Source organism: Muscardinus avellanarius (assembly GCF_963383645.1).
Source record: "Muscardinus avellanarius genome assembly, chromosome: 11".
NCBI classification, from domain to species: Eukaryota; Metazoa; Chordata; class Mammalia; order Rodentia; family Gliridae; genus Muscardinus; species Muscardinus avellanarius.
The window spans coordinates 76916499-76943374 of NC_137797.1; the positions used below are offsets into that span (position 1 = coordinate 76916499).

Genomic DNA, 26876 nt, shown 5'->3' on the forward strand with positions numbered 1-26876 from the left:
TTGCCATAAGAATTCTTGGCACAGGAATAGAAAACAAAACAAAATTTGTTTTCTTCACTTGTATTTATACTTTCATAGAGCAAAGCCTAAAAGAATAATGGAATTAGGTGATATGGTCAATGAAAGCCTTTGAGAATCTAACATAAAGGTAATTGATACCTAAATATTAAGCCATCTTTTATCCTTGGGCCTCAAAGGGTTTTCACACAAAGAAAAGTAAAACAGATTTGGGTGATAGATGCCAAGACTTCCAGTATGCTTTGCCAAAAATAGCAGAAGGAGCTCTGGACCTTGAGCAGAGTTCATCAGGATTTTCACAAAGGAATTGGAATGTTGTTACCTTAGCAAGGACTAAAATCTGGCATCTGTTAATAATCACTTAACCCTGGTGCACTTGTGAATATCCCAGGATGAATATCCAGCCCTGTAGAGAATGCCAAAAACCACAGATTGTAGTTCAGAGACAAATGGTGATTCTGGTCTTCCTTAGTTAGCTACTTTGCTTGTATTTTATAGTGTTGTATTAATCCATTTTGTCCCATCAGCCCAGATATGGAACACCTATAATTACTTATATTGAACAACAAATATACTATGGAGTGAATACAAGCTAACTCCAAATAATGAAAATCATACAAAACTATATAAATCTGAAAACACATCTTCATTTTTATCTCCCCATCCCCCACCTCACCCTTTCAACTTATCCTTAGGTATAACTTGTATTTAATTTTCTGTTCTATGCATTTGGATATGAATAGTAAAATACATATCTCTGTTGACAGCCTGGATTTATATTTGTAACTATACTCACTGTCTTTTAAATATATGACCACAACCTCAAGTGGAAGGTATTCTTTAGGAGATTTTATATATATACACACACATATATGTGTGTGTATGTATGTATGTGTGTATATATATATATATACACACATACACACATATATATCACCTTTCCTGTGGATCATAAATCTGGGCACAGTTTTGCTGGATGCTTCTGGTTCGGGATCTCATGAGAAGTCAGTCAAGCTGTTGGGCTGTGTTGTGATCTTGCTTTGGGTTTCTCTGGAGTGGGAATAGGGGAATGTATTTTGAAGTCATGGTGCTATTGGTAGGCCTTCCAGTATTCCTGCTTCATTTTCTTCATTAATTTATCCTCCATCTGTGACACAACCAAAGTATACCTTCTTCTCTATCCTCAAACTTTTGATATTTCTCCTTTTCTCTTCATTCTCTATCATGGCCTCTATTACTGAGAAAACATAAGTTGTCAACAGAGAACTACTTTACTTCTCCCTGAGCCATCTATGTCTGTGTCTGCTGTTGCCTTTCCTTCCTGTTTTATTGGATGAAGTAGCCATTTTCCTTAAAAAATCAAGCCTACATTGTACCTTACATCTCATCTCACCTCCTTGGGGACTCTGCTTTCAATGTATCCACTTTCTCTTCCTACTGCACCATTTCCATTAGCATGCAAACACTGCAGCATAGCAGCCATCTTTAAAATGTAAAGAGTGACCTCGCTTGACATCACTTACTCTACAAACATAGCCCCTATTTTTCTGTTCCTTGTTGACCAGAACTCTTTGAAAGAACTTTTTGTACTTGTTATCTCTGCCTTCTTGCATCCAGTGAGGCTTAGTCCCAATGTTACTGCTGATTCTTTCCTTTCAAGATTATAATTTTCATCGTGCTAAATTCACTGATCAATCACTGTCTCTTCCCTTGATGATTCAGACTTTTGACTCAATTGACCATTCCTTTCTCTCAAAACATAGCTCTCTTCTCTTGTCTTTGGAGACAATACCTTCTCCTAGATATCTCTCAGCCTACAGGCCTCTCCTCTCATTTTGTAGAGAACTACATGTCCCAATGCTCCAGGGCTCAAGCCCTGACAATTTCCTTTATGCATTCTCAAACTCTAAATCATTTCATGGTTTAAAATGTCTGTGTGTTTATTCTCCATCCAGACCTCTTCCCTAGCTATGGATTCATATATCTAATAGCCTATGAAGTGTCTCAGCTTAAATCTCTAATAAGCAACTCAGACCTAATAAGACTAAAATATGACTTTTGATTTACTCTTTAAATTCTGACAGTTCCTAAACATTGTTGCTGAGACCAACATCACAAAATCATTTCCCTCATACCGCACATCCAGCAGATCAACTAATCTCACTATTTCAACTATTTCAAAATACATCCCCAGTCTGACGACCGCTCATCTCCTCTGCTGTTGCCACCTTGGTTAGAGGCACTGTTCTCTTTCTCTGGACCACAACAGCAGCTCCAACTCAGTCTCCCTACTTCTACTACCAATTCTTGTAAAGGCTTTTTTCTATAGCACCCAGATGAGTTCTTCTAAAACTGAAGTCAGAGCATAATAGTCATCTCTCCACACTCCTGGAACTTCAGAGGGAAACCCAAACCCTGCCCAGAGAGACCACATGGTAGACACCACTGGCCTTCTTGTCATTTAAACAGAATTTTTGCATATGCTATATGCTTTGCATGTATTATCCTTCCCCATATTTTACATGCTTCTTTTTTCTTTTAATTCAGATTTCTTTGCAAATAACTTTTTCTAGACTTCCAATTTGAAATAGCTTCCCACTTCTGAAACTATACTTACTGTGCTTCACTTTTATTCATTGAAATCATAAATTCTCCTTAAACAATATCATATATTTAGTTGTTTGATCACTAATTATCTGATTTAGGATGTAAACTTCTAGCCAGGCATAGTGGTGCACACTTGTAATCCCAGTACTTGGAAGGCTGGGCCAGGAGGATCACAGATTCAAAGACAGCCTCAACAATGTAACAAGACTCTCAGCAACCTAGTGAGATCCTGTTTCAGACACATACATTAAAAGGGCCTGGGGTGAGGCTGGGCGTGGTGGCACATGCTCCTAATCCCCACACTTGGGAGGCACAGACAGGAGGATCGTGCAGGTTCAAAGCCAGCTGCACTGGGTTAAGAGACCCTGTTTCCAAATAAGAATATAAAATAGGTCTGGGAGTGTAGCCCAGAGGTAGAAGGGTTCCATCCCCAATACCACCAAAAAGGCGGGGGTGCCTGGGGTGTAACTCAGAAGTAGAATGCCACTGAGTTCAATCCACAGTCTATTAAAAAAATGTAAGAAAAAGAATAAGAATGTAAGTTCCAGAGGTTGTAGATCTTATTTGTCTGTCAGCTAACATGTCTCCATGTTAGCTCCATCTTTGTTACCTAAAACAATGCCTAGCACGTCATAGATGATATTTATTTGTCTAATAAAAAATTGAGAGCCAGCGTGGTGGCGCATGCTTGTAATCCCCGTGCTTGGGAGGCAGAAACAGGAGGATCACACAGGTTCGAAGCCAGTCGTGCGTGGTGGCTTAAGAGACCCTGTTTCCAAATAAAAATGTAAAAATAGGTTTGGGAGTGTAGCTCAGAGGTAGAAGGGCTTCCAGGAACCCCAGTACCACCAAAAAAAAAAAAAATTGAGATATGAGTTAGATAGATGAGCTTTTAATCATAAATATGTTGTGATAGAGTTAGATATGATTGTAAAATATAGTGGATATATGTATATGTATATATGTGTGTGTGTGTGTGTGTGTGTGTGTATGCATAACATATTTAAGTAGTTATATAGTAGTATTCAAGATAAAACATATCTAGTGCACTCATGAATGTTCAGACCAGAAAGTAACAAGGACAATTAAACTAAACATTTAAATAACACTTGATAAATATAAGATGGCAAAGTAAAGGATTCTGTATTAAACCTCAGAGAAAAGGAAAATTCTTACACATAAAAGGAAAATTTTATAAATACAGAAATTTTTTATTTTTATAAAACTACTCTTCTGGAAGATAATTCCATTATTATTTACCAATAAAATTCTAAAAATTATTAGAAAAATCTAGTATTCTGTCAAAATACTATATGCTCTGAAAGAATATTTTCAAAGAACCTACCTGTATTATAAAAAGTAAAAAAGACTGAACAACTAGCCATTTACTGAAATTTCAGTGATTTGTAGAATTGTAATATTAGTATTTAGAAGGATGATTTAGTTTTAAGAGTATGATTATATTTGGAAAGGTGCCATTTTTCTTTTGCTTTAAAAGAAAAAGCATTTCAAAATGGACAAAACCCCAGCAGTGAACTTAAAATTACTATGAAGTCTAAGATTTATACTTGAAGACATGAATAAATAACTGTATTTTTGCACTAGTTTTTATGCTATAGTTGCATGATCTCCCACATTTTAAGCAGCATTCATACAAATTGTATGTTATTTTGCTCATCCATTTATTCCAGAGATTTAGATACTTAATCCCCAAGATATCAATGTGATTTTCCTAGTCCATACCATCATTTCTACTGTGGCTAAAATTCTGTTTCACTCTGGAGCAAAACCCAATACTTTTTTCTGCCTAAGTTTAGTTTTTTAATTTTCAATATTTTTAATTTTTTTTGGTGCATTGTAGTCATACGATGGGATACAAGATGGTAGAGGCATACATTTTCTTTCCCCACTTCTGACCCCATTCCCTGCCTCTTTTCTCATTCTCTTGTTTGGCTTACTAATTGACTGATGTTTGTGAATGTACATCATGTGATAAAGATAATTTCCCTTTTCCATTCTCCCATCACCCTCAGTTAGGTCACCTTATTTTCTCACCTAAAGTTCCTTCTTCTTTGTCAATTCCTTCTATGACTCATTTTCTCCCTAGCTTCTTCATATTAGGGAGAGCATCCAGTATTTTTACTTTTTATGACTAATCTCCTTAGCATAATGTTCATCAGTTCCATTTTCCCTGCAAATGACATAATTTCATTCTTTTTATGGCTAAGTAAAATTCCATTTTGTATATATCCCATAATTTTGTAATCCATTCATCTGTTGATGGACATCTTGGCTGGCTTTATACTTTGGCAATTGTACAGACATAAACATAGCTATAAACATGTAAGCATGCATTAGTTTGGTAGTTTGGTTTCCATTCTTTTGAGTAGATACTCAAAATTGTATTGCTGGGTCATATGGTAAGTTCTTCCCACTCTTCTGAAAATCCTTCATACTGTTTTCCAAAGTGGTTGTACTAATTTACAACCCACCAACAATCTGTTAGAGTTCTCACTTATCCACACCCTTGCCATCAGTTATTGTTTGTGTTTTTAATGATTGCCATTCTAACTGGAGTTAGTTGAAATCTCAGGATAGTTTTGATTTGCATCTCTCTGATTGCTAAAGATGTTGAACATCTTTTCATACATTTATTGGACATTTGAATTTTTTCTTTTGTGAAATGCCTATTTAGTTTGCATGTCCATTTTTTAATTGTGTTATTTGTTTTCTTAGCATTGAATTTCTTTTGTTCTTTATATATTCTAGATATTAGTCCTCTATCAGAGGAATTGTTAGCAAATATTTTCTCCCATTCTATTGGCTCTCTGTTGATGTTCTTGATAGTTTCCTTTACTGTACAGGTTTTAAGTTTAATGAAATTTCATGCATCAATTCTCCTTTAAATGTCTTATGCCTTTGGTTTCTTGTTCAGAAAGTTTTTACGTGTGCTTATGTGTTAAAGCGTTGGACCGATGCCCTCTTCAAAGGAACTACAATATTTCTGGTCTGATTTCTAAGTGTTTTATCCATCTTGAATCGACTCTTGTGCAGGGTGAGAAAGTGGAGCTTATTTCCATTTTTCTACATATGGATAACCAGTATTGCCAACACCATTTGTTGAAAAGGCTATCTTTTTTTCAATGTGTTTTTGCCTCCTTTATTAAAAGTAAATTGGCTGTAAGTGTGCGGATATGTTTCTGAGACTTCTATTCTTTCTTTTTAATGTGGATCATATTGAAAATGGCATACATTTAGACTGTGCTTGGTACCCTCTCCTCCCCTGTATTCCCTCCCCCCCAATAATGAGTGTCCATGTTAACCATGTTACATTCATACTTTTACACATATTCAGATGTAGTTTCTTCATTAATCACTTTCAGCCTTCTTCATCTCCTACCCTTCCATTTCAACTTTTCTGAGGTTTCCCCTCCATTATCTGGAGTCCCTCTGGTATTCCTAATACTCCGTAGTTTGGGCATATTAGAGAAAACATATGTCCCTTCTCGTTCTGTCCTTGGCTGATCTCACTTAACATAACGTTATCCAGGTCTTTCCATCTTCTTGCTTATTACATGATGATTTTGTTTTTCTTTATAGCTGATTAGCATTCCATTGTGTGTATTTCCCATAATTGTGCAATCCATTCATCTGTTGATGGAGACCTAGGTTGGTGAGACTTCTATCATGCTACATTGTTCTGTGCATCTGCTTTTATGTCAATACCATACTGCTTTTATTACTGTGGCTTTGTAGTATAGTTTGAACTCAGGTATTGTGATTCCTTCTGCATCATTCTTTTTACTGAGAACTACTTTGGCTATTCTGGGATTTTGTTGTTCCAAATGAATTTAATGATTTTCTATTTCTGTGAAGAGTGGCCTTACTAATTTAATGAGAATTGCATTGAATTTGTAGACCACCTTTGGAAGAATGGACATTTTGATTATTATTATTCCGCCTATCCAAGAACATGGAAGATCTTTCCATCTCCTAAAGTCTTGGTTTCTTTTTTCAATGTCTTATAATTTTCCTTGTAGTCTTTTACCTCCTTGGTTAGGTTTGTTCCTAAGTATTTTACTTTTTTTGCAGGATATCATAAGTGGAAGTGTTTTCTTGAATTTTTTTAGTGGATTTATGCTTGGCATACAGGAAAGCTTCTGATTTTTAAAGATTAATTTTATATCCAGACACATTTTTTAACTGGTTGATCAGTTCTATAAGTATTTTGTTTGAGTTTGCTGGTCCTTTTACGTATAGTATCTTGTCCTCCAAACCAGCAGTAGAGAAAATACTCAAAGATATTAATTATAAAGAAGAAATAATTAGTAAACACCACAGACAGAAAAACAATAATTTCCATCCCAAACAACTAAAAAAAAATAACAAACAAAACCTCAAACAAAGGTTAAAACTCAAAGTATTAGGAATTAAAAGTCATCTCACAATAACCATGCTGAGTATAAATGACCTCAACTCCCCAGTAAAAAAAGATATAAGTTGGCAAAATAGATTAAAAACCAGCATCCATCTATATGCTGCCTGCAAGAAACACACCTTACAAGTAATGATAGTCACAAACTAAAGGCGAAGGGCTGGAGCAAGTTAATCCATGCCAATGGAACTCAAAGACAAATAAGAGTAGCATCTATGATATCAGACAAATTAGATTACAAGCCTAAGCTTAACAGAAGAGACAAAGCAGGTCTATTTTTTACTGGTAAAAGGAACACTACAGCAAGAGAAATAATGATAGTCAACATTTATGTCCCATAAAGCAAACTTGTTTTAACATTGAGTCACACATAGATCCCAATACAATAATATTGGGAGACATCAACACTCTTCTCACACTGCTAGACCCATCTTCTAAACAAAAGATCAGTAAAGATGCCTCAGACCAGAGAACATGATAAACCAATTGGATCTATAGACATATGCAGAATATTTCACCCAAATACAGCTGAGTTCACATGTTTCTAAAGCTTCTCATGGAATCTTCTCCAAAACAGACCACATCATGGACCACAAAGTGAGCATTAACAAATTCAAAAAATGTAACATAATCTCCTACGTCTTGTCAGAACACAATGGAATGAAACTAGAAATCAACTATAAGAAGACCCAGAGTAACCAGACACAACAAATCAAAACCTCTGAAATACCTTGAAGGCAATAGTAAGAAGAAATTTCATACCACTGAGTGTTCACATAGAAAAACAGAAATTCACCAAATAAATAACCTAATGACACACCTCAAAGTCCTTGAAAAACAGAAGCAGTCTAACCCCAAAGCCAATATGAGTCGGGAAATTATTAAAATTAGAGCAGAAATCAATGAAATAAAAAATAAAAAATATATAAAATCAACAAACCAAAAGCTGGTTTCTCAAAAAAAAAAAAAAGAAGATAGATAAACCACTGGCCAATCTAAACAAAAGAGAAAATCAATCCAAATCACTAAAATAAGAAATGAAAAAGAAGATATTACCACCAACAATGTAGAAATTCAGAGGATTATCAGAAACTAATTTGAAAAACTATACTCCAACAAAATGGAAAATCTGGAAGAAATTGACATGTCTATTTCTAGATACATACAACCTTCCTAATCTGATTCAGAAAGATAAAAAAAATTCAAACTGACCAATAGCAATCAAAGAGATTTAGGTAGCAATAAAGAACCTGCCATCAAACAAAAGCCCAAGACCAGAAGGTTTCTCAAACAAATTTTATAAAACCTTCATAGAAGAGATATTCTCAGTACTCCTTAATCTCTTCTATGAAATAGAAAGAAATGGGACTTTCCCAAATATATTCTATGAAGCCAACATCACATTAATGCCAGAACCAAATACAGACGGCTCAAGAAGTAAAAAACTATCGGCTTATATCATTGATGAACTTAGATGCAAAACTGATAAATAAAATGTAAGCAACCTGCATTCAAAAACCACATCAAGAAAATCATATACCATGAACAAGTTTGGTTCATTCCAGGGATGCAATTCTGATTCAATATATACAAAGCAATCCATATAATTCATCACATAAACAGAACCAAAGACAAAAATCACATGATTATTTTGATAGATGCTGAAAAAGCATTCAACAAAATTCAACATCCATTCATGCTAAAAGCACTGCAGAGAATCAGAATATAAGGAATATACCTCAGCATCATAAAGCAAATTATAATGGGCCTGTAAACAACATCATATTAAATGGGGAAAAACAGTGAGAATTTCCCCTGAAAACAGGAACAAGACAAGAATGTCCATTATCACTACTTCTTTTTGATATAATACTTGAGTCTCTAACCAGAATGCCTAAATTTATTTTGTTTTATGTTCATGCCCACATTTTTCTTTCTCTATTTTCTGGTGACTTTTTAAGTTTATAATGCAAAAAAATTACAGTACATTGTCTTTTAGATAATATGTTTAAGCCAAATATTCAAATTTTTTACCTAAACCAAGAGAAAGGACCCAAATAAAATGAATCTAATTCAACTCAAAAAATACTGCTGAAGCTAGGGAGAAAATGGGTCATAGGAGGAACTCTAGACAAAGAAGGAGAAACTATGGATGAGCAAATAAGATGACCTGACTGAGGGGGATGGAAGGGGAGAAGGGAGAAATTCCCTATGTATGTGATGTAAATTCACAAACATGTCAAAGTCAATCACTTAGCCAAATATGAGAAGGAGGGAGGGGGAGAAAAAGGAGTGAGAATTGGGTGATGTGTGCATGTATGCCTCTACCCTCTTGTACACCATTAAGATGTACAACTACAGTGCACCAATAAAAAATTTTAAAAATAGTTACTGAATATATTTATAAATTTATTGAGGTTCTTTTCCAGGCATCTGCTACATACAAATACAGAATGGAAATGTTTACTTCTCTGTAGAAAAGATGAAATATGTACAATAACTGTCATGCAAGATAGAAGGTAGTGAGTTCCTTAACTGATGATAATGTCATAAAACAAAGTGGAGAAAAGATTGAGAAAAATCATTTGATTTTGAGAAAAAATATAAATACTGTGCTCTGAGGAAAAGAAGAGGAATCATTTCTTCTTTGACATCAAGGAAGGTTTCTCTGAGTACCAAGAATTGTTTTAGGACTTTGTTAAGTATGATGATACTTTTTGCAAGTTGAGATACAGAAAAAGGGAGCAAGCAGAGAAAGTGACTGTAAGTGCCTTACATGACATGACGCTTGAACTTGAGTCTGAAGGGCTGTTTTTCAGAAGGGGAATGATGAAAGTATATCTGCACAAAAGCCATAGTTTATTCTATTTTCTGAGTTCCAGACCTATCTATCCAACTACTAATAAATTGTTTCCTTTGGAAGCCTAGAGGAAAATATAACTCAGTGTGTCCTAAACTGGATACCTCTGCTTTCCTCCCTGCCCCATGTTCTACTTTCCAGCAGGATCTTACTCCTCTTTCTGTGTACATCATCACTACATTCTCCAAGGCAGATATCAAAACATCATTCTTGATCCTTTTATTGCTTTAAAATCCAAAGCCAACAAATCACTTGGGCGTGTTAATTTTACCTGTGTTATCTTGTTCTGTGAATTTCCATGGCTAATATCCCGCATATAATTTTACTTAAGAACACAAAGCCAGATCCTAACTGCTTAAGTTCCATCTGGGCTTCCTGCCTTCACTACACAACACTCCTATGGCTCAGTTTCCTAATCTATATAGTTAGAAATTCCTTTTACTTTCAAGTGTTGTTATATTACATGAGTCATTGTGTGAAAAGTACTCAAAATCTGGTACATACCAACCACTATAAGTCTTTGTATTACTATGTAGTCTCTGAACCTCCTCTTCACCTATTTCCTGGATCTAATCTACTCATGTCCCTTTTCCAAAGTGAAAATCTGATTGTGATTTTTTTACATTTCTCTCAAATGGTGTTTTGTTGTCGTTATGGTAAAGTTCAAATTTATTAACCTTACCTTACCTGGGCTTGAGCATTTTTTCAGCTGTATGGCTTGCCTACTTTGTTTTCTCATTGGCATTCTAGCCATACAAACATTTCTGATCCTTTGTTAGATCTTGATAGCTCTGAACTTTAGTCCTTAAAGACAACCTTGCCTCAAACACACTATACCATTCCTTACCTCCTCTTTATATGGCTAAATCTTATTCATAGTATAATTTCCATAACTAGGGAATGTATAGGTAGATGGAAGATACAGAAAGAGCCTTTCCATGTATTAAGAAGCAAATAGGAAAGTCGGGTGTGGTGGTGCATGCTTGTAATCCCAACATTTGGGAGGCTGAGACAGGAGGATCACTGTTCAAGGACAGCTTCAGCTACTACTTAGTGAGGCCCTTTGCAACTCAGTGAGACCCTGTTTCCAAATAAAGAATAAAAAATAGCACTGGGGGTATAGCTTGAAGGTAGAATGCCCCTGGGTTCCATTGCCAGTATCACACACACACATATAAAAGAAGCAAGTAGGAAAGATTTATCAGAAAGAGGAAGTTAAGTATACCAATGTCCCTGCTACATCAAGTTAAATGAGAACTAAGACTTGATCAATACATCTAGCAGCATTATTTCTTCCATAGTCATTCACTTTAAAAAAAAAACTATCACTATTTGGAGCCGGGCGTGGTGGCACACACTTGTAATCCCAGCATTCGGGAGGCTGAGACCTGGAGGATCACGGTTCGCAGACAGCCTCAGCTACTTAGTGAGGCCCTTTGCAACTCAGTGAGACCCTATTTCAAAATAAAAGAATAAAAAATAGGGCAGGGGGTATAGCTCAGAGGTCAAACGCCCCTGGGTTCCATCCCCAGACCTGCAAAAACAAACAAACAAACAAACAAACAAACAAAAACTATCACTATTTGTAAAGCTGGAATTTTACATAACATCATAGGCTTTTAAGTAGAATATAATGTGTAAAAATGAATCACAAATTTCACTACCACTAAACAATTGGGAAAAGTTTCTGCTTTGTGAAACCCAGTGCAGATAATGACTAGAAAAGGCAAAATAAGTTCAAACTAATTCACATTCTATTAGAAAATAAGAGGTTATAAATTATCCATTATAATGTTTCTGCCTACACATTTTTCAGGTATAGCAACTACATGCCAAATATTGTTGTAAGCAACATTTTACTGTATTTCTTTATTATAGATATAATTAACAACACATTTTTTTTCATCTGCCTGGGCATCTCTCTTCTCTGTCTTTTGTAAAAAACCCAAAAACTTTTTCTGTCTATAAGGAACAAAAAATGCATTACTTAGCAGCACAGATTTTATTTTTAAACATCAAGCAAAATGAAATGATTTTAAGAGTTCAGCCATTGACATTAGTGGAATAACATTTTTATAATGGATATTTAAAAGGATATATAATAAGAGGTGTCTGTAAATTTTGTGGTCAGAGAGGCCAAATTATTGTGATTAATGATTTTTTTCTGCTTACTGTAATTCTTAATTCTAAGAATAAAAAATGGATAAAGATCAACTCATCAAATGTACCATATTACTCTTTATTAGATCAAATATAGAGGTAATTTTTTATCATGATCTATGATCATAAGTAGTGTTTTCCTTAACAAATCAAGTTATAATGAAGCTCAATGTGGTAATAACATTTTCAGCCATTGTCCCAATTTATTAATTTTATTGAGATTGGAGGCAATAAAAATCAAGGTAGAGATAAAGTAGAATAAGTGGCTTATTTTCAGAAAATATTACAGAACTCCAGTATTTAAGAATTTAAATATGGCCAAGATATAATCTTGACTAGTCTAATTCTTCAATTAATGTTGAAATGAAACCATTTAAGAAAGATATTCAGGAATTTTTACTTGAAAACCTTCACAGAAAATCAGTGTGCAGTTCCTTTAGTTAAAGCTATACATTCCATCTTCTCTCTAGCTTACTTCTCCTGCCATGATTTAATTCTTTCTTTCTTGACCTTTACTTAGAGGAAACAGATGAAATGGGAAATAACTGCTTACTGAACTCATACAGTCTCTCTGAAATGTATTTTGGCTTGTGGCCTTTAAATTATGGGGTAAATAAAATGAATCACATCTCCGCTTATGGACCTGATCTGTGGGTCAACATATGTTTGCTTTTCATCTATATGAAAATGCCTGAGGCTGTGAAAGTCATGAAATTGGTGAGGTGAGGTGAAGAGTGGGCAGTTGCCATTGAGTCAGGTGGGGGGTAGAATGATCATCTGAAATGGGAATTTAAGAAGGAATGGATCCTCTGTGAGAGGGATGATAATTGCCGATGGTCCCCTCCCCTTGATGGGTGAATAGAAGAGTTTTAGGTCAACCTGAAAACACCTGGACTAGAAGAGCTGAACACCGAGTCCAAACACAGGAAATAGTGCAAGTGTAGTTGGTATGGCTGTGAGAGAGGATTTGAAATGGAATAAAATGCCTCAGGGGTCCTGTGACATTTCTCTCCTACTAAGAAGGAACATCTGTAAGCACCAGTTTAACACTGGGGGTAATAAGCCCAATAAAACATCATGAGCACTTTTAGAATTTCTACTACCAAGCTGCTTTTCTTGATAAATTGAGTTGTATTTTTACTTTCTTTCATAAAACTTAATAGTATTTGCAGAGATAGAGACTTTGAAATTCTAGCCAAGATTATCTGGGTTTTAAAATCAAAAGTTGATGATATTTTTCTGTGAAATCCCCAGACCACACATTGGTGTAGTCAGCATGTAGTTGGAAATGCACACCAATAAGGTGGCAATTAATTTACAGTTAAATGTTTTGTCAGGAGACAATGTGCTGTATTACAGTTGTTTGAAGCTGAATGTATTGTAAGCACGCTGCATGCTGTTTTTTGTTGGCTGTAGATATCGACGAGTGTGGGACTGGGAGGCACAGCTGTGCCAATGATACCATTTGCTTCAATTTGGATGGTGGGTATGATTGTCGCTGTCCTCATGGGAAGAACTGCACTGGGGACTGCATCCACGACGGGAAAGTCAAACACAGTGGTCAGATCTGGGTGTTAGAAAATGACCGGTGCTCTGTGTGCTCATGCCAGGTTAGTATAAATTTAAAATATTTCATTGAGTCATAATTTGCATATAATTAAAGTTTACAACTCAGCCAGATGTGGGAGCACATATCTGTAATCCCAATACTTGGGAAATAAGACAGGAAAATTATTGTTTCATGGCCAGCCTCAGCAATTATTTAGCAAGGCCTTCTGCAACTTATTAAGACCCTGTTTCAAAATAAATAATAAAATAAGGCTAGGTATGTAACTCAGCAGTAGAATGCTTCTAGGTTCAATCCCCAGTACCCCCAGCACCAAAAAAAAAAAATGGGCTGGGGGGCTGGAGCTCAGAGGAAGAATGCACCTGGATTCAATCCCCAGAACTATAAGTAAATATACAAAAAAGTAAGTAAGTGTGCAACTGAATGTGCTTATAAATGTACATATCCATTTGGCTACCATAAGAAATAATGTAACAGAACATTTTCATCAACCCAACTGTTGCCTATGTCCTTTTCTAATTATTCCGGCATCCAGGCTCAAGCAAATGCTGTTTCTAGTTCCTCTAGATTAAAATCATACATCCGAACTGGGCATGGTGACACATGCTTGTAATCCAAGTACTTGGAAGCTGAGACAGCAGGATCGCAGGTTTCTCACCAGCTTCAGCTATGTAGTGAGGCTCTCTGCAACTTAGTGAGAACTTGTTTTAAAATACAGAATAGCTGGGCGTGTTGGCACATGCTTGTAATCCCCGCGCTTGGGAGGCGGAGACAGGAGGATCGCGTAGGTTTGAAGCCAGCCGTGCTGGCTTAAGAGACCCTGTTTCCAAAAATAAAAAAGTATAAAATAGGTCTGGGAGTGTAGCCCGGAGGTAGACGGGCTTCCAGGAACCCTAGTACCATATATATATATATATATGATAGGGCTGAGAACATAGCTAGGAGGTAGAATGTCCCTTGGTTCAATCCCCAGTATTGCAAAAAGAGATCATACTTCCTAGAACATCATAAAAATGGGACTGCATAGTTCATACTCTTTATGTCTGCCTGTTTTCTCTCAGCATTGTATTTTTAAGATTCATTCAATTGCTATATATATATATATATATATATATATATATCTTTTAATTTTATTGCTGAGTAGTATTCTACTGTACCATTATACCACATTATGTTTATTTGTTCATGTTGACAAAATTTTATTTTAGTGGACTGGTTTTTCAGTAGTCATAATATCAGATATGAATGAGTATATACAACCCATGGGTGAAAATATCTATTTGGGCTATATTTCTGTTTTAGAGAAGTGCTCCATTAAGTACATTTAGTTAGTAATAGAGACTTCAATTATAGTTAGATTAATAAAGCTTTGTACCAGAGACTCAACTGGTTTGAAAAAAATATTAACAATTTATACAAAAACATAAGGTCTAAAATACTCCAAACATTTGGCAATCTGTAAAACTTTCTAAATAGCTACCAAATACTACTATATTTGCCATCAGATAAAATTTAATTAGTATTCAAATTATTATACTAACACACAAATGTTATACATTCATATAGTCACACTGATATATTCATAGCACATTTATATGTATGCAAGGACCATGTAGTAGTTATCACCTTGTACCAGTCATTTCTGGAAAATTTTGTTCTGGTTAAGTCATCTTAGTAGTAGTGTGTAAAGAAAATTGCAAATAAAATTGTCTTGAGTAATTTCTACATGTTAGCTATAAAATGAAAAAATGTATTGTGTTAAGTAAACAGTGTGAATTACTGAAAATGACCTTAGTGAAGTTTTGAGGGTAATGATTTTTTTCCTTTCTCATCCAGAACGGGTTTGTTATGTGTAGACGGATGGTCTGTGACTGTGAGAATCCCACAGTTGATCTTTTTTGCTGTCCTGAGTGTGACCCAAGGCTTAGCAGTCAGTGCCTCCATCAAAATGGGGAAACTGTGTATGACAGCGGTGACACTTGGGTCCAGAACTGCCGACAGTGCCGCTGCCTGGTAAGTCCAGGCCCACAATCCAAACAAGAAGGCCCTTGCCCCCATGCACCAGTGTCAACAGCTATAAACAATGAGCCTGCTTAGGATGATGAAAGGTAAAGGAGAAAGAGTATTCTGGTGTAGACTGGTACATACAGTACAATGTGTAATCTCTCTCTGAGAGTGATAGGTCTTTCAGGAGTATTTCTAAGGCTCAGAGGAAGAAAAGACTCCTGCCCCCCCTTAGTTTATGTTCCCTTAGGGACAATTTTGGGTAGAATAATGGCATTTCTTTTTTAAATTCTTTTTCCAAGTAGAACTTTTGTTATTTTTATCTACTCCTCTTTCTTTTTTTAAATTGGAGTATTGTAGTCATACATCTTAATTGAGTACACGATGGGAGAGGCATAAATGCACACATCACTCAGCCCTTCCTCACTTCCCACACCAGCTCCTCCCCCTCCCTCCTGCGTGTTCAGTACATTCTGTACATGATATACATTCACAAAATTCAACCAATCCTCTTACTTAAAATAAATAAAATAACATGTTTTTCCTCTAAGATTGTTGTTGTTAGTGCTCTTTTGATGGGCACCTTCTTTTGCATATACCATGGATATGTAATAAATACATATCAGAATGTATTTTATGAAATATATATTAGAATGTATACTTACCTTATTAGAATTATTGTAAAAAGATACATATTAGAGTATATCTTTTGTATATACTGTGGGTATATAGTAAATACATATTAGAATATATTTTAAAATAATATTTTACATACATATGAAACTTTTCCTGGAAATAAGAGGTAAAGAGAAAAGTAAAGACTTGATAAAGAAAACCCCAACTTTTTTGTTTCTTCTGGATAAATTTCTTGTGTCTTCTTAATTGTGTAAATTTAGGATATTTGCTCTGTTTGTCTTTGTAGCAGAAATTTTTGCTGAAGAGGCTCTTTTAAACTTGTGGCCAGTTTCCTTTCTATTTGTGTGAGGATATTTTTAAGATAGTGTTTTTTGTTGCTTCCTTTTTTATACTTTCAACCCAAAAATCAATTCAAAGAGCAAGGTCAGTTTCTGTGTTTGAAGGCTGCTTTCATTTCCAAAACCATGAGATTCAGAATTATAGAGAAAGGAGGAAAAGTGAGAACTGTGCTTTTAAAAGATCCAGTTCACCCAATTTTCCCAGGTAGAATAAGAAAGATTGAAATCAGTTCCTAGGTTTTTGTATTCTATTTTGCTTGGGGGGAGGGAGAATCAAAGTCCCTATACTGGAAATGATAAATGAAAAATAACAATATAAACTGTCTAATTTTCTTCATATCAGGATTTTTTGTAAGTGGAAAAAATTTTTATGAAAAACGAATAAACAAGAAGCTAGGGAGAAAAAAGAACAAAAGAAAGAAGGCATCTTATCAAAAATTAAATAGAAACCTCTTCTATATTATCTAATGTTCCCTGTCATGGGAAAGATAGGGGCATGCCAATTTTATTGTTTTTAAAAAATGGTGGATGCCAGGCGTGGTGGCACACACTTGTAATCCCCGCACTTGGGAGGCTGAGACAGGAGGATCGCGCTGGTTTGGAGCCAGCCTCGCTGGCTTAAGAGACCCTGTTTCCAAATTTAATATATATATATTTAGGTCTGGGAGTGTAGCCCGGAGGAAGAAGGGCTTCCAGAACCCCAGTACCACCAAAATAAATAAATAAATAAATAAATAAATAAATAAATAAATAAATAAATAAATAAAATGGTGGAGCCGGACGTGGTGGCGCACGCTTGTAATCCCTGCGTTTGGGAGGCGGAGACAGGAGAATCGCGCAGGTTTGAAGCCAGCCTCACTGGCTTAAGAAACCCTGTTTCCAAATTAAAAAGTATAAAATAGGTCTGGGAGTGCAGTCTGGAGGTAGAAGGGTTTCCAGGAACCGGAACCCCAGTACCACAAGTATATATATATATATATATATATATATATATATATATATATATGGTGGTTACTTTTGCTTTATTGTTGTTTTGTTTAATCCTTAAAGATTTTAAACCCTCACTACCAATACAGATCTCATCACTCTTACAGGCTTTTGTAGATTTCTTGCAAGATTTGCAAGCTTTGAAAGATGTGTGTATAAAAATATCAACCCAATAAATTGAGTACTCAGTAACTGCTGTGCTGCTCCCATCCCTCTCTCCTCCCTCCGTTCCCTCCCTTCCACTCCCTCTGCTCTGGCTCATCTGTTTTCCTTATAGCAAGGAGAAGTAGACTGCTGGCCCCTGCCCTGCCCAGATGTGGAGTGTGAATTCAGCGTCCTCCCCGAGAACGAGTGCTGCCCACGCTGTGTCACCGATCCTTGCCAGGCAGACGCCATCCGCAATGACATCACCAAAACTTGCCTGGACGAGATGAATGTGGTTCGCTTCACTGGGTCCTCTTGGATCAAACATGGCACTGAGTGTACCCTCTGCCAGTGCAAGGTAAACCTGTTAAATTGAGGTGGTGAGCACTGTGCCAGCTTCACCAGGTCTCAGAGGTGCTACTGTGCTCAACCTGAATGATTTCTCCCCATATTTGTTTAAACAGAGGTAGGAGGAGCCAGTCAGTTTTATTAGTACCAAGCCTGACCATCAAGTGCATCTGCCAGTGTCTATTCAGAGAGAAGAGTGCATAGACCGAGACCTGAATGATCAGTAGAAACAACCTGCTTCACTTGCACTACTATATCTAACTGTATCCATTTGTTAAAAAATTACACCACTAAGTATGCCATAGTGTTTCTTCAGTCATGATAGAAGACAATATCACATTGATTTTTATCTAGTTATTTTATGAGGTCTGTAAAACATATTGACAAAGTAGATACACTGCATTATCTAAAGTAGAAATCAATATGGCAAAAATGCACATGTTTCTTGGTTTGCCGTGGTCAGTTACATTGAGAATAAAAAATTTTAAGATTTATGTTTATCATATTTTATTACTACAGTTGATGAAAATCATTCTAGAGTTTTTTTCTTTATTCTCATAGGAAAATAGAAAAATACCTCTTACTTCAATGAAAGCAAAAATACAGATATCACAGGCACAGTTGATAGAGATCATAGATAGTAGCCACATTGAGAAATCCTGATTATTAGCCTTATAAAATTTAATTTAGTGGATTTTGTACTTCATATTTTGGAATAGCACTAAAACTAATACAAAGGTTTAATGAACAACAAAAAGCAAAGGTGTCAGATTTGTTTTTCAGTATTGCATATTTGTTTCTGTTCTGGTTTTTAAGTAAAAATTTTGTAATTTTTTTTCTATAGAGCTATTTAATTCAGACTCACTTAGTATAATTTTTTACTAGAGTAGGTTGATGTAATAGGACAAAGAAGTCCAGCATGATTTAGGCTTTGAGGTACCTTTCTTATCTCTTTCAAGCCCAAATTTCTAGCTCTTTCAATCAGTGCAATTTATCAGTCCAGCTTTTTGAGTGAGTATTTTCTGCTGTATTCTGAAAGTACACTAGAAAATTTGAAAATAAGTCACTAGTACTACAAGTTACTAATAATGTATATGCAATGTTATTTTAATATATGTTTAATAGGAGTATACTTAACAGAGCATTTCTTAAAACTTCAGCACTAATGACCAACAGGGAAATTTTTTGTAACATTCAGTTACCAAGTAGAGTTGAGTCCCTTTATACCAGTAATCTCTCAGATTACTGTTCTGAACAGAGACAGCAAAAATATAGACCATGTTATGGGGTGGAAAGTATCTAATGTTGCTCAGACAGGTACTTTCAGTAAGTAAAATGCATTCAAGTAACAGGCAAGAAGCATGAGTGTCTTTTCTTGGGTAAAAGCATGAATGGACTTGTCATTCACTGCCTTATAAAAATCTACTAGAATCTTTTGACTTTTGATGGCAATGTGTTTCAAAAAATATATTTTGATATTAAAGCTATTTCATCTTATCCAGTAAGTGCTGATTCTTAGAAGTTACTATTTGTTTCTACTCTTATTAGATGGAATATGACAATATACTCAGGTTTACCAAATTTAGATCAAATAATCATTTTATTAAATTTATTTTGTGTTATTTTTAAAAGAAATTATGCAAAACAGGATTCATATATTTTGAGACACTCTTTACAGTGTAATGTTTTCAGAGAACTGATTTATTTTATTGCTTCCCCATCCTACCCTACTTGAGTTTTTCATTTTTAATCAATAAGTAGGTGGCAAAGTTGAAAACATTTAATTTGAATATTATTCCTATGCAGTTTAACTTAGTGGCCTTATCACTTCATAGTTTAAATTTTGGAATCAAGCCAGGCATGGTGGTGCACGCTTGTAATCCCAGCATGTGGGAGGCTGAGACCAAAGGATCGCAGTTCGCGGACAGACTCAGCTACTTAGTGAGGCCTGTCGCAACTCCGTGAGACCCTATTTCAAAATAAAGAATAAAAAATAGGACTAGGGGTATAGCTCAGAGAAAGAATGCCCCTGGGTACTGCAAAAAAAAAAAAAATGGAATCAGCACTAAGACTTAATAACTTAAAGGCTTAGCAATAGTTGGGACATTTTGCAGGTACTGTATAATGATAAGCAAAAGTAGACATGGACATTCCTGGACATTATTGTCTAGAACTTTACCATGCAGCCAATTTTAAATTAATTAGAATTAACTAAAATGTAAACTGTAGTTTCTTAGTCACACTAGCCACATTTCAGTTGCTCAGTAGCTATATGTGGCAGCTGGCTATCATATGAGTCAAGACAGCATGTGCAGAGAACTTTTCGATTGTCACGGTATGTTCTGTAGGACAGAGCTGGTCTAGAAGTCAAGAATGTAGACTAAGACATCAGGCTGCCTTGAGTCAAAGTATGGTCTCCCACGTTAATTATGAGACTTCAGGGACCTTCTTTAATCCCACTTTGGCTTAGGTTGCTCATCTGGAAAATTTGGGACAAATAATACCAGGAAAGATAATACATTTCTGAGAGAGTGTATAAATTGAGATGATCCACACAAGTTTCATAGAGTGCCCAACTCATTCATAGGAAGCACTCGAGAAATATTCGCTGCTGGTATAAGAAGAAAATGGGTACTAATAAAGTCATGACACAGATAAAGACAATGTCACAACTGTAACAGATGATCAGGATGCACTCTGCTAAGAGGCTGTACAACATGTGTATCAGTTATTCCTCAGTAGGACAAGACTGAATCATAGAAGTTACCTGGAGAAAAAAGAAATATCCCTTTTATCTTTTTAAGGTATCTTCAAATTTAATTTTCTTAGGTTTAAAAAATGCAGCCTCTACTGAGAAATTAAACTCTTGAGTCAAAAATGAATTTGTGTGTTTACCTTTCCAAATCTAATAGAAAAGCATCCTTATAATTAGCCAAAGAGTTTGGGTTTCAAACAATGAAGAGACTTGTCCAGATGACACATAAGGAGGGAGGTATTGGAGGGTCCTTTGCTTTCATAAATCATCAATGAACAGGAAACTTTTGAAACTGGAGACCAGGGGACTCTTTAACTCTTAAGGAGGCTATAGATGTAATGCGGAAGTAATTGAGGTATGGATGAAAATTGAATTTTATAAGAATAAAGTTCATGACTTCATCTATCAATAACTACAAACTTGACATTGTGTCTATTAGTTTTATAGCATATGCATATAATGGATCATGTGTAAAATAAACCCTAGGTTCTTTTGGTTTCCTCTAAAGGCCTTTTGTTCTAGCAGATTATAAATTACTGACCTTGGATTTATACTTGTTTGATGGGTCTATTCCAAATCTATCTTTAGTTTGGTAAATATGTAAATCTTGAAATATTTTACTCACAATTCTGCCTCTTTAGGACTTTCAGTGAAAAACAAGATTCAATTCCTTTGGTCAATTTATTCTAACTTAGGTGCAGATTTTTTATCTTTCTTTTTGTACTGAAGATTGAACCCAGGAGTGTTCTACCTCTGAGCTATATCCACAGCCCTATTTTATTTTTTATTTTGAAACAGAGTCTTGCTAAGTTACTGAGGGTCTCACTAAATTGCTAAGACTAGCCTTGAATCTTGAATCTTTCTGTCTTAGCCCCCCCAAGTACTGGGATTACAAGTGTGTGCCACCTGGCTCTGATAGATGTAGATTTTGAATACTGTGGTCTACGGGATAGATCTAAATCTCTGCTCAGATCTTTCAGCCTCCCACCTAGGACTGTTCTATCTCTATAGAGTCTTCTCTGCAATCCAAGAAACCAGGCAAGGGTTTGAGGGAGAGTTGTATGTTGATTCACTCCTTACTTTACAGAGATTCACCCTCAAAGTTGAGCCACTTTGCTAGCTCCCAAGCTTCCCTTGGACATCCGAAGCCTATAAAGTTGAGGGCTTTCTGCTTTAGTTAGCCTTGTCTCAGGCTACGTGGACTAGGGAGAAACCTAAGATAAAAACGAATCTCATAGGCACATTTCCCTTCTTTCAAGTTTGAAAGCCTTCCTGTGTCTGCCTGACACTCTTCACTGCTTTTATGTTTATATTTTGTCCAGACTATAGTTGTTACCTACTGGTAGTTTAATATTATATAAGAACTTATTCCACAACCTCAGTGGGATATTTTATTAATCATTCACATGAACTCTGCTTCACTAATTAAGCAGCTATCAAGTATATCATTTGGAGAGTATTTGTTCCGTAAGCATCAGAACATATTTTTATGGAATAAGAAAAATACTCTTGGATATTTTTGGAAAAATAGTCTGTTCCCAAAACAGACTTATGGAAACAATATTAGTGGCTTTTTTTCTCATAGAATCCTAATGACGGTTTCACATCTCAGCAGCAGAAAGGCACCACAGATACTCGAGCTCGATTGTTGCTTGACAGTTTGAGGAACTGGTACTCCCACTGCTTCAGGATCAGGGACGATCCTGTCACCAGGTTTGATAGGAAACCTATCCTTCTGAGGCATGGCTGCTAAGCTTTCCAATGCCACCTGTGATGCTTGCTATACATGGTCTAGTCTCTCTCTTGTTGCTAGAATAAGAATTCTGCTTAGTAGTAATATAGAACATATGGGTATTAGGTTAAATTGACAATATTCTTCTTGGGTGTAGACTGGATTTTTCCCTCCTTGGCATACTTCAACAAAAACTAGAGTATTAAAATATCCGAAGTTTGATCTTATAGAAGCAAAGACACTTTTGATTTTATCATATTAAAGTATAACACATTTTCAGTCATCTAATGTCAATTATCAGAGAAAAATATAGAGAATGTGCTTTAGAGTCAGACTAGCCTGAGTTTTAATCCCAGCTCTATCATTCATTAATGCTTTGATTTAGACATGACATTACACTTTCTGATCTCCAGTTTCTGAACTAAAAAGTGCAATTATTAATAGTAATCCTGCTGGGAATACTGTGAAGTTGAAATTAGATAATGTATCTTAAATGCCTGGCAAAGTGTCTGCCACAGAGTACACGTTCAAGAAATACAAGGATATTATCATCATTGTGATCATAATAATAGTATTAACATCATCACTATTATTAACTGGTTGAGTAAAGTAAGTGTATGGAATCACAAAGGAAGGTATGGTGTTCTCTTTCTGGTATATCATTTTGGTACTTTATTGTAAAAATTTAATTATGCATATTTAATCCATCCCTCCCTATTTCCCCTATTTCATAAGTACACTTTTTTTTTATAAACTTAAAATTCTCACCCAGTGCTATTTGCATTTTCTTAACTACAAAGACTCTTGTCATTTCAAAGTCCACAACTCTCCTCCTCTCTTCCTTGTGTCTTTTTTTTTTTACTTCAGATCTTTTTGTAATTATCACCTCTACAGAAACATTTACACTGGCCACTAACTTAAGTAGGCAGTCTTTTGTTCATCTTGTAACACTGCCTAAAATGCTTCATTTTGTCTTAGTCATTTTGGGCTACTATAACAAAGTACCTTGAACTAGGTGGCTTGAATAACAGAAATTCATTTTTCACAGCCCAAGACCAAGCTGCTGGTGGATCTGGTGTCTGGAAGTGCACTCCTTCTGGTTGTCAGTAGCCATCTTCTCATACCATCACATGACAGAGAGCAGAGAGAATCTCTTTTTATATATAAGCATTATTCCTACTCATGATTGCTTTACCCTTGTGCCCTAACTAACTCCCAAAGACCTTTTCTCCTAACACTACTGTATTGAGAATTATATTCTCACATATGAATTTTTGAATGTATGTTTGATTGATGCTTACTAGTTTTCTACCCCAATAAGATATATGCTCTGCCCTATGAAGTTAGTAACTGGATTAGTGTGTGTGTGTGTGTGTGTGTGTGTATAACACACACATATATATTACTTATATATGTATATATACTACTTATATATGTATATTACTTATATATGTGTATAACACACACACACACACACACATATATATATATATATATATATATATTTTACTTAGTATACTCAACATGCATTTTGTGAATAATTAAACAAAATAGTACATGTGGTACAAGAAGACACAAGGGATAAAGGGATAAATAAGAGCCCGTTTCTCACATGTCACAGATAACTGGGAACTATAATTGTTTCTGCATTTTTAGTCATGAAAAGTAAGCCATTCGTTCAGGCCTTATGCGCGTAGAAGGAACAAGCTGTGTAGTTAGGTTTGTGTGTACTAATCAATGCACAAAGATACTTACTAAAAAGCCTCAAAATTAATACTCTGCCTCTCTTTCCACCCTTTTTTCCCTATAGAATGGCCACATCTGTTGCTCAGTGGATCCACAGTGCCTTCAGGAGCTGTGAAGTTAACTGTCTCATAGAAGATTTCTGTTTAAAGAATCTTCTTTCATTAAAAAGACCAAAATAAAAAAAAAGTTAAAACTTAAATTGGATGACTTGTGGGCAGCTAAATGCAGCTTTGTTAATAGCCGAATAAACTTTCGATTATGAAATATGTGAAGCTTGAGGAAATCACAAAAGGAAAAATCCTGGGAGCAACAAGACCACAATTCTGTTTCTCCTGTACCTGACATCACCTTGAGAAGAACGAACTGGGTAGAATACACCCAGGGAGCCTTGACCCATGGATCTTTGGAATCCAGATTCATTGGTGCAGGAAATTGTCTTTAAGATAAGGATCTTCATGAATCAGTTAGGTTCCTCACTGCAAAAAAATAAATAAAATGTAAGGCAGTGAATGAATTATATTTTCAGAAGCAAAGCAAAGGAGCTATAACATGTATGTACAGTAAACACTGAAATCTGAAACAAGTTATTGTAATGATAAAATAATGCACAGGCATGGTTACTTCCTATTTTCTAACAGGAACAGTCATCCCTATTTCCTTGTTTTACTGCACTTAATATTATTTGGTTGAATTTGTTCAGTATAAGCTCGTTCTTGTGCAAAATTAAATAAATATTTCTCTTACCTTATAACACACATGAGTCTGTGTTTTGCTGACTATTTCCCTTTCCTGCAGATGCTTCAAAATATTTAAAATACAAATTGCTTTCTGCTTCTGCTGATGAAAAACTCCCACTGTTATTTCCAAGTCGGAAGGTGGTTTTCACTAAAGTGTGAGCCTAAGTGGGGTGGAAAGCAGGGGCTTCAGTTTCTCATTTTTACCCTGCTCTGTATGCTGGGGGGTCTGCTTGTATAGAAAGGAGATATGAGTCCCCTTTCCTCTGAATTCTCAGTGGTCTCAGTTACACTGCAGTGGAGGAGGTAAGGTTTGGATCCTGAGTCTGTTGGCTCCCTGTCTGCCAGGTGCCTACCATGATTGGCTGTATTACCTTAAAGTGTGCTACATCTCCATACAGAAGGCCTGCTCTCTCCAACCACCCTCTTTAGCTTCCTGTAACTTCTTTTTGCTGCTTCCTGCATGGAAACAGTAGCAACTCTGTCTCCCCCATTCATAGGAGATCCCCACTCTATTTCTGGATGGTTTCCCTATTTCCAGTCACATCTTTATAAATGGTCCCTTTAATTAGGCATCTTAAAAGTGCCATCTGTTTCCTACCATAACTCTGACAGATATACCTAAGAAGGGGTGTTTGTGAAGGTTGAGAATGAGTTCAAGAAGTAGTCTGTCATATACTGATATAGAAATCCTCCTCAAAGTTAAGAGGGATTGTTACATTACGTGTTAAATTTTTTGATAGCCGGGCATGAGGGTTCATGCTTGTTACCCCATGCTTGGGAAGCCGAGACAAGCGGATCATAGGTTCATGGCCAGCCTCAGCAACTTAGTGAGGCCCTCCTCAACTTGGTGAGACCCTGATCAAAACAAAGAATAAAAAATAGGACTGGAGGTATCGCTCAGAGTTAAAATGCCTCTGGATTCCACCACTGGTACCACAAAAAAAAAAAAAAATGTTTTTCGATGTACTAGATTTTCAAGCAAAAAATCATAAACTTAATACCTGATACAGGAAGGTAATCCAATATAGCTCTAATGTTTTGTTTGTGCTTGGTGGCAAGAAAATAGTAGTACTGTCAGATTAATGTTTGATTGTACACAAGCATTTTTCTTTAAGGAAAAAATAGAAATGGATAGGAGATGACCATCACACACTATAGAGATGAAGCCGTTCATAGCCATCATCTCACCATTGCTATGGAAACAAACACAAGCTGAGCCGAGGAAAATTCATAAATGTCTTAACACTATGGCATGTGTAATATTTATTGCATGAGCAAATTCAAGTATCTCTCTATATCCCCTGGATTGTTAATAAATGATGCTCTTTTGTTTCTTATTTATCCTTAAATTTTAGCCAAAATGTAAAATTTATTTTTATCAGGAGTAAATAGCAATTTAATGGCCCAAAAGGTATTTAATTTGAATGTTTTTCCCACATGATTTTCCCTATTTAGGTTTGAAATTATATATTGCACTCTCCTGAAAAAAATATTTTACAAGAGTAATAAATTTTATATGTATACATATTCACATCTACATCCATATACATATATATTCATTATTTAGATATGATTTTCTGGAAGGAGGAAGAAGACTGGAATTGTATATTATAAATCTTGTTTTAAGTCCTTGTAAGGCTTTGAGCATATTGGTGGTTTGCAAAACCCTGCTTTCAATATAAAACTGAAAGAAAATCTTTATGATGCTAAGAAGGAAAGAGGGAGGGAAATAAGACTATGTTCTTTCTAAGGCCATTAAATCAGTGAATCTGCTCACACTGAATTTTCTTCCCTTCAAGGTT

The 26876-nt window shown here is 35.6% G+C and overlaps 1 protein-coding gene across 1 annotated transcript in view; it reads left to right on the top strand.

The window, feature by feature from the left end:
* NELL2 (neural EGFL like 2) overlaps window positions 1-24452 on the top strand; it is a gene marked incomplete at its 3' end in the record, with an annotated part of 418867 nt that extends 394415 nt beyond the window's left edge. Inside the window, exons 17-20 of the mRNA XM_080706086.1 lie at window positions 13497-13690; window positions 15484-15660; window positions 17890-18114; window positions 24402-24452. Coding sequence (XP_080562212.1) covers window positions 13497-13690; window positions 15484-15660; window positions 17890-18114; window positions 24402-24452 — 647 coding nt within the window. The remainder of the gene's footprint in view (window positions 1-13496; window positions 13691-15483; window positions 15661-17889; window positions 18115-24401) is intronic.
* Between the last annotated feature and the right edge of the window lie 2424 nt (window positions 24453-26876).